The 7,851-nt window shown below is 65.6% G+C and overlaps 4 protein-coding genes across 4 annotated transcripts in view; 3 read left to right on the top strand and 1 right to left on the bottom strand.

Moving 5' to 3' along the window:
- The window catches only part of F751_1198 (hypothetical protein), a gene marked incomplete at both ends in the record, with an annotated part of 4,487 nt that extends 2,296 nt beyond the window's left edge, over positions 1-2,191 (top strand). The window contains 5 exons of the mRNA XM_011402086.1: positions 66-197; positions 319-1,028; positions 1,418-1,525; positions 1,623-1,724; positions 1,928-2,191. Of these exons, the coding sequence (XP_011400388.1) occupies positions 66-197; positions 319-1,028; positions 1,418-1,525; positions 1,623-1,724; positions 1,928-2,191 (1,316 nt within the window). The remainder of the gene's footprint in view (positions 1-65; positions 198-318; positions 1,029-1,417; positions 1,526-1,622; positions 1,725-1,927) is intronic.
- Positions 2,192-2,511: 320 nt separating this feature from the next.
- On the bottom strand, positions 2,512-3,939 carry F751_1197 (Vacuolar protein sorting-associated protein 22-like protein 1; the record flags this gene model as incomplete). The annotated part of the gene is made up of 5 exons (XM_011402085.1): positions 2,512-2,724; positions 2,937-3,113; positions 3,279-3,337; positions 3,533-3,651; positions 3,779-3,939. 5 exons carry the CDS (start codon positions 3,937-3,939, stop codon positions 2,512-2,514), a joined length of 729 nt encoding a protein of 242 aa, XP_011400387.1.
- Positions 3,940-4,780: 841 nt separating this feature from the next.
- Positions 4,781-5,482, top strand: F751_1196 (hypothetical protein; the record flags this gene model as incomplete). Its single annotated transcript, XM_011402084.1, has 3 exons — positions 4,781-5,135; positions 5,259-5,347; positions 5,444-5,482. 3 exons carry the CDS (start codon positions 4,781-4,783, stop codon positions 5,480-5,482), a joined length of 483 nt encoding a protein of 160 aa, XP_011400386.1.
- A 476-nt stretch (positions 5,483-5,958) lies between these two features.
- F751_1195 (Putative pumilio-like protein 8, chloroplastic) overlaps positions 5,959-7,851 on the top strand; it is a gene marked incomplete at both ends in the record, with an annotated part of 3,899 nt that continues 2,006 nt past the window's right edge. Inside the window, 5 exons of the mRNA XM_011402083.1 lie at positions 5,959-6,005; positions 6,112-6,214; positions 6,515-6,583; positions 6,779-6,835; positions 7,494-7,811. Coding sequence (XP_011400385.1) covers positions 5,959-6,005; positions 6,112-6,214; positions 6,515-6,583; positions 6,779-6,835; positions 7,494-7,811 — 594 coding nt within the window. The remainder of the gene's footprint in view (positions 6,006-6,111; positions 6,215-6,514; positions 6,584-6,778; positions 6,836-7,493; positions 7,812-7,851) is intronic.

Raw genomic sequence — 7,851 nt, 5'->3', positions numbered from 1 at the left:
GACGCCGGGCGACGCGCCCCGTGGCAGGGTTTCCACCCCCCTCTCCCCCCCCCACCTCCTCGCAGGTCTGCTGGATGTCGTGAAATCGTTGCACGCCGCGTCGCCCCAGAGAATGACCAGGGTGTCGGGGCCCGACGGCTCGCCCGGGTCCTACCAGAAGCGGCGCTACGCGGCGGACTACACAGACAATCCTGCAGGTGGGATGCGCTGCCAGTTATCGGTTAAGAAAAGGGGTTCAGCATGTGGCGCTGGGTGACTCCCGCCACCTGCCATGCCGGCCTGAGGACGGCGTCAGCGCCCACCCTGCACACTGCCCAGGGGACTACCTGCTGACCCTGGACCTGCCGGGGAGCGAGGGGCTGCCCGAGGGGCCGACACTGCTGGAAGGCGCGCTGGGCACGCTTGGCCTGCTCGTGCGCACGAGCTGCGAGGCGGCCCAGGCGCTGGCTGGGGCGGGGGCGGTGCCGCTGCTGCGCGACCTGCTGGAGTACTCCAGCCCTGAGGTCGTGGAGAGCGCGTCGAGGCTCTGCGCCGCGCTGTGCGCGCGGAGCAAGGCCGCGCGGCGTGAGGTCCTGGAAAGCGCGTCCTCGGCCCTGCTGGGGTGTGCGCTGGCTGCGGCGGACGACCCGGGGCTGGTCGGCGAGGCGGCTCGGCGACTGGCGGTCATTGTGGGAGATTGCCCTCCGGCCGACCTGGCGGCGCTGACGGCGGAGCGGGGGGCGCTGTGGACCGCTCTGCGCGCGTGCCAAGCAAAGACGGGAGGAGGCGATGCTCCCGACAGCGCGACAATCGTCAGCACGTTCTCCAAAGTGCTGGCCCTGGTCCGGGGCTGCCTTGACCGAGCTCAGCGCACACAGCGACTTGCGCCGCGGCAGTGGCCGCGCGGGCCGGGCTGGGATGCAGTGCCGCGGGAGGTGCGCACGCTCGTCCTCCCACCACCGGCCGCAGGGAAGGACACGCAGCCGCTCGCCTTCCCGACCCTGCCCAAGGGCTTCCTGAGAAGGGACGGGAAGGCTGAGGAGAGGCCGGTGGGGCAGGCATCCTCCTACAAAAACAGCAGCGTGACGATCCAGGAACTGGAGGCGACGGCGCCGCCAACACCCGACGCACAGTCCCCTGGCGACACCCATTCCGAGGCATCAGCCCAGACGCGGTGTGCTGATGACGCACACGGTCCTGAGTGCCTGCCAGACCTCAGAACAGTCTACGACTCCACGCCCTTGGATGCTGCTACACGACGAGCCCGCTCCGTGAGTGGCGGTGATGGTGTGACGTCGAGACGGACCTGGGCGTCTCACCTGTCCCAGTGCCGTGCTCGGGTGGGACCATGCCACTCGAGGCCATGCCAGGATGCCCCTGCCGGCCGCTCATTCCGCAATCCTACCCTGAAGTCTCACGCACCGCGATCCTGTCCCAGGCCTGGCTGGCGAAGCCCGAGGACAGCAGGGTCTCGTGGTCCCAGACCTCTACAGACGTCTCCTGCCTCATCAGCCTCCCGCAGGGCACGCGGGCGGCCGAGGTTAGGGTGAGTGCTGCTGCTTCTCGTCTGCCTGCAGGTGCAGCTTCGAGTCTCTTGCTTGCCTCATTGACAAGCAGCTCACGCCCAGCTCTTCGCTCGCCAGGTGCGCTTTGCGCCGCTGCGCCTGGCGGCCGACTTGCGCTGGTATGGCAAGCTGCTGGACGCGGAGCTCGTGGGCGGGCGTCAAGGCGACCGACGCCACATGGTGCCTGGAGGATGCAGAGGTGAGGCAAGGGGATGACAGGGTCGTGGTTGTTTGGGGGGGATTTCTGGTATGGCCCGGCCTCACCGCCTCCCACAATCATCAACACTTTGGCTTGTTCATCGTGTTCTTCACAACCCCTCCTCCTCCATCTCAATACTTCCCCCACTCCTACCCCTCCTCCCTCAACACCCAAACACCCCCAGCTGCACATCCTGCTTCCCAAGGCGGCGCCCGGCTGGTGGAAGGCGCTGCTGCGCGGCGGCGCCGAGCGCACATACCACGAGCTCCTGCACGAGGCGGTGCACGCCGATGAGCCGGTGACGGCGTACGACGAGCTGACCGACGACTCCAAGGATCTCATCGACTCCATCCGGGAGAGGCAGGCCTACATCGCAGCGGGCATGCTGGACCCCGAGGGCTTTGACGACTTTCGCGTGGTCATCGGCGAGAACAGCCTCCGAGGGTGAAGGGCCGCGATTGAGCTCGTCTCGGACAGGTATGGGTGCATCATTTGGACTCCGCACGCAGGCCTCAGCGCGCTGGCTGCTGATTGCCCTCAGGTTTACAGCTCAGACTGTGTGTGAACAATGTGTAACCCTGCCAGTTTCGATGGAGACAGGCGAGCACATTCAAATGGTGCAGAGAATGTCTGCGTGCCGCTGTGCTTCCAAACGTGATAGACCGCAGCTGGGCGGGCTGTGGTGCCTCTCCAGGCAACAAATGAGGCAGCACAGGAGATCGAGCATGCAAAACTTGGCAGCGTCCTCCGTTCCCGATGCCCGCTGCGTCATGCGAGCCTGTGGGCGGCAGCGTATGCTGCGGCCGCCTGCTCCATGCCCACGGCAGGCACCCAGTAGAGGCAGGGGGCGCCGGCGTCGGGGGGCAGGTCCAGCCAGGTCAGTCCATCCCGCAGGAGTTGCTGGAGCGTGAACTCGGTGCGAGCGGGGGCCCAGCCCAAGGAAGCAGATAGGTCTGGGGCGGAGAAGAAGCCCCCCGATCGCTGCGGCACCAGGAATTGGGGTGGGGTGCAATCAGCAGATCAGGATCTGGGGGGTCTGTGGCAGCGCGTGATCAAGCAGGGTGCACGCCCACCTGCAATACACCCATCTTGTGGGCACAGTATCAGCAAATGGAGCCGCACGCAGGCAATATGTGACAAGGGACGTCTCCTCGCCGTGACCCTGCACCCACTTTGCCACCCCCCAGGCCCACCTGCGCAAAGTCGAGCGCGTCTGCCGCATCCCTGGAGAGCTCCATGGGCTGAGACCTGACGTAGCGGCTGCCGCCGACCGTCACCACGCCCAAACCGCCACCCAGGACCGACAGCTTTTCCAGCGACTTGAGCACATCATCGGCGGACACCGCTTCGGCCGCCGAGCCCCTTCGCCTCTGATAAATTGAGGTGGGAGGATTAGAAAGGCATGTTCAAGGGGCCTTGAGGGTTCCAGTGGTGGTCAATGCCGAGCTGGACTGACATGAATGGCATCTGGCCCCGCTCCGGTCCCTTGCCTGTATGTGTCGCAGCAGGAGGTTGAGCTCCACTAGGGCCCCCACGCTGGATCGGAGGACCAGGCAGGTCTCGACGCACTGCACGCCCAGCTCGTAGTAAAAGTCTAGGGGGCGCGGGTGGGGAGGATAGGGTGAGTGGTGCTTTGGTGAATTTGCGTGCACACACCTACCAGCACAATCCCAGGCGCTGATGGGATGCGCAGCAGGGATGCTACCCCTCCTAGGATGGATGTAGAGGACGAGGAGCATTCCTCGCCCTCGCATCGTGGGCCCCAACCCAGTCATGCAGCCCTGCGCACCTCCAAAGCCGAGGAGGCGGTTCCAGATGCCCTTGTTGGACGCGAGTGGGTCCACGCCAATGGTGACGCACATGGCATGAAAGCTTTCTCGGAAGGCAGGGTCCCGGCGTATGTCTGACCTGCACCGGCGCAGCAGCAGGTCTTGAACTTTCAGGCAAAAGTAAGTTGGACCACTCATGCGCACATCAGATAATCAACCAAGGTATCAGAATCGTACTGAATCCCGCACAATGCCAGCCTTCCCACCTGTACTTCAGCGCAAACTGCTCGAGACTCTCCTTGAACACGGCCATCTGGCTTCGCATGAGCTCCAATTTGGTCTGGTTGACATGGTCACCCAGTGCCTTGAAGGACTCCTGCAGGTGGGGAGAGCCATTAGAGATGAGATGGCGAGCTCCAATCAGCATGAGGCTCAGTACAGAGCAGCGGGCCTGGGGGCGCATGGGGACGGCAGACGTTTGTCAGATCCCGTACACGTGTAGCTTGGGTCCGTTGGAGACCTTGGATGCCTGGTCTCCGCCTCATCCAGCGTGTGGTCCCCTGCTTGGATTGGTTCTCGAGGAGCCCGTCGACAACTAGGTTACAACGCAAGCTCAAATCGTGACTTCCTGCCCCGCGACATTGCAGATTTGGTGATATGTCATGCAGGAGCAGTGATCGCAAGAATCTGCGGAGTCTTACACATTGGGAGGGATCCAATACATCCTGCGGAAGGGTCCCGTGCTGAGATTCCAAAGCACGTTTCCGCCACGGCACTGGATCCATACCGAAAAGTAACCACAAAATCGCCATGCGTCTCAATTTGTATCAACTTCCAAAGCCCAAGGCGTCAAGATTGGATCCATCATGTCTGTTTCTGTCAAGGAGCGCCTCACGAGGGTCCAGCGATACCTCCAGCCTGAGGTCCCCGGGTTGGAGGACAGGGCTTCGCCTGGCTGCCCGATATCGCAGCGGTCCATGACAACCATCGAGTCAAGGACTAACAGCAGCAAATATCGAGCCGTGAGCCGGTGCATGTGAAGAGAGACTTGTTGCGCTACTGTTCCAGCGGAACGTATCTCCGCCACACAGAGGATTAGGGTTTCGATCTGTCGGAAGCTCTGCTTCGTGAGCGGATGGCAGCAGGGTGGTGTCGCGTAACCTTCCCCCCCCTCACCGACCTCCGTGCCGTCCCAGGACACCAAGGCCACGGCTCAACCTCCTGTCAAGAGCCTGGGAGATACACCCCCACGCTATGCCAGGCCGTGCATGGCTGTCCCCGTTCGCCTGTCCCTCTACACCAGCCAGCCCACCGCCACGCCCTCCCAGCTCCGCTCATGGCGGCTGACGGGTCAGGACAAGCCCCGCTTCGCCCGCCCTGCACAGGAGCCGGCCCACCCCAGCACTGGGGTTCCTGCTAACGTGGGCCCAGGGGCTGCGGGTGGCTTCGCCCATGCCTCGCCCCAGGGCCAGGAGGCGCCGCGTGGCAGGGAGGAGTGGCTCCCCCAGGCCCAGGCACACCCCGGCGGCTGGCAGTACAGGCTGCAGGTCCCCCGTGGCGCCAAGATGCATGTGGACCTGGTTGGAAAGACCCTGCGTGTGACGGCGGACACCAGAGTGGGAGGTGAGGTGCACACCCGAGTGCATGGAGTGGTCCTTGGGGCATCTGACAGTGGGACGAAGCAGTGTGCCAGCCTTTCAGTAGTATTTGTTTCCTCACTGGGTCTCTTGCTTGCCCCAACTATAGGAAAGGATGGCGGAAAGGGCCAGCAGAGCTCCCTGGCCTGGGAGCTGCCGGCCGGCGCAGACCCTCGCCACGTCCAGGCCCTGATGAAGGTGTGCAGTGTGACTTGTGTCTCACAATGCCGTATTCCGGTGCCTGATCAGATCACAACACTACATCATTTCTCACCCTATCCTCTTGATGCGCAGGGAAATATTCTGGGTATCTGGGTGCGGCGCCTGCCCTGAGGAGCTTCGGTTAGGGACTAGTAAACAATGTATGGGCTGTATCCGCCTTCAGATGCCCTGCAGCCCAGTCCTTGCACGTAACAGGCTGTTTGATACCCCTCATGCCCATGCCCTGCCGAGGTATAGATATAGAGGCCAGGCATGCATGTCTGTAGATAGGAAGGTAACGTTACGTCGGTTGTATCCAAGGTCTTAGGCTCACGGTACATTCCAGGACCCCGCAGCAGCTGTTCAAACAGCATGAGTCAAGCGCAACGAGGAGGCTCCGCATTAGACCCTGGGGATGTAGCTGGGCGCCCACCCCTGACACTCCCCTGCCACCTCGACAGAGCACCAGCACATGACCTGGGGTGCTCTGGGGAAGGAGTGGCTTTAGTTGGTGCATAATACATCTCCTAGAACGATGTGCTTGTCTTACTGATTGCAGGGCGCCCGCCCCAGGAGCGCAGCTCTCCGCCCGCCCCCACCGGAGGAGCATGTTTGGTGGACAGGTGGACTCGGGGGCCGCCCCAAGCCCAGACTGGTGAGTGCATGAGCATTCATATGGAACTATTGGGCCTGATAGCATGCTGCGCGGTCCTCGCGCACCGGGCCATCGTCCAAACATCCCCCATGCCACCGGGTTGCAGGCGGGATATGACGCACAGCGTGGGCACTCTGCTGGACGAGCTGGACATTCCACGCGCAATATCGGCGCCCCCACAGCTGGACGATCGATGGGCTCTGCACCTGGTGCGCTGAGCCATGGGACTGTAGGGGTGGGGCCGTCAAGTCTTGGTCTGTACTGGGCGCGTGTTTGTGCTAGGAGACGATATGCACTGGGACAAACACTGTCGCTGGGCGATTTCGTATGGACGTCAGGGTTCAGCTGGTGTCCTGCGTGCTAGAGAAAGGGGCACGCCTACCACCCTGCCTGGGCATTGAGTGGGTCTGTCCCCACGAGGGCGCCCCGCCAGCACGGCCCAGCGGCGGCCTGGCCCAAGCGCATCTCAGCATCATGCGCAACCCCTCCCCCCATCCTGCATCGTGCAGGGTGGCCTGGGGGGCCAGTCCACCGACATCCGGCTGGACGAGGACTACGACCGCTTCTACCGCGCCCAGGTGGCTTCCGGCAAGAAACTTCCCCCGCCCCTGGACGCCTCCACCCTCTACTCTGAGCTGGGCGGGCACGCTGAGCTGGCCCACCTGCTGCGCGGCGCCGGCGCCTCGCCCTCCCCCGGCCTGGGCGGGCCGGACGGCGGGCCGGAGCGCGCGGGGTCAGCCGCGCCCGGCGCGATGTCGCCCGCGGTGCTCCAGGCGCTGAGCCAGCTGAGCCTGGCGGGGCGCGCCAGCCCGGCGCTGCTGGCGCAGCAGGTGCAGCACGCCGCGCTGGCCCAGCAGCACCAGCAGCTCGTGGCCGCCGCGCACATGGCGGCCGCCACGCCGCCGCTCCCCGCCGCGTCGCCGCCACCGCCGGCCAGCGCTGCTGCGGTGGCGGCGGCCCTGCACTCCATGCAGGCGCCCGGCGGCGGCGCCGGTCCGGGGCACAGCTACCGTCACGCGCCGCAGCAGCAGGGGCCGGGGCCCCAGGCCGGCCTGGGCGCACACCAGCCAGGAGGCGGCGGCCAGCCGGGCGCCGATTACCAGGCGGCGTACGCGGCGGCCTACCAGGCGGCCCTGCAGCAGCAGCTGATGATGGGCGCGGCGCAGATGGCGCTGGCGCCTCCCTACATGCAGAACGGGCCTGCGGCGGCGGCCGCGCGCGCGCGCGCGCGCGCGCGCGCGCGCGGCTGCGGCCGCCCTCGCTCACCACCACGAGTACGGCCCGCCCGGCGGCGGTGGCGGCAACGGCCGGCACCACCACCACGATGAGCGGCGGGGCCGGGGAGAACGCAGTCGCCACGGCCGGTCGGCGCAGGGGCACGGGCACGGGCACGCGCGGTACGGCGAGCCCGGCGGCGACCGCGGCGGCCGCTCGCACCGCGGCCCGGACGGCGGCCAGGGCGGGTCCGGCGGGTCGGGCAACCCCGAGGAGCTGCGCCTGGTGGGCACCTTCAAGTACTCGACGCTGGAGGAGGTGGCGGGGAAGGTGGCGGAGACGGCCAAGGACCAGCTGGGCTGCCGCTTCCTGCAGAAGAAGTTTGACGAGGGTGGCGGCGCGGCGGTGGAGGTGGTCTTCGGCGAGATCCTGGAAAGCCTGGTGGAGCTGATGGTGGACCCCTTCGGCAACTACCTGGTGCAGAAGCTGCTGGACCGCTGCAGCGAGGAGCAGCGCCTGGCGGTGCTCAAGCGCGTGGCCGGGGGCGGCGAGCTGGTGGAGGTGGCGCTCAACACACACGGCACGCGCGCCGTGCAGCGCCTGATTGAGACCCTGACCGCGCGGGAACAGG

Source organism: Auxenochlorella protothecoides, assembly GCF_000733215.1.
Source record: "Auxenochlorella protothecoides strain 0710 unplaced genomic scaffold scaffold124, whole genome shotgun sequence".
In the NCBI taxonomy this organism is placed as follows: domain Eukaryota; kingdom Viridiplantae; phylum Chlorophyta; class Trebouxiophyceae; order Chlorellales; family Chlorellaceae; genus Auxenochlorella; species Auxenochlorella protothecoides.
The sequence above is the reverse complement of the archived record's forward strand: the minus strand, read 5'-3'. Positions and strand labels throughout refer to the sequence as shown.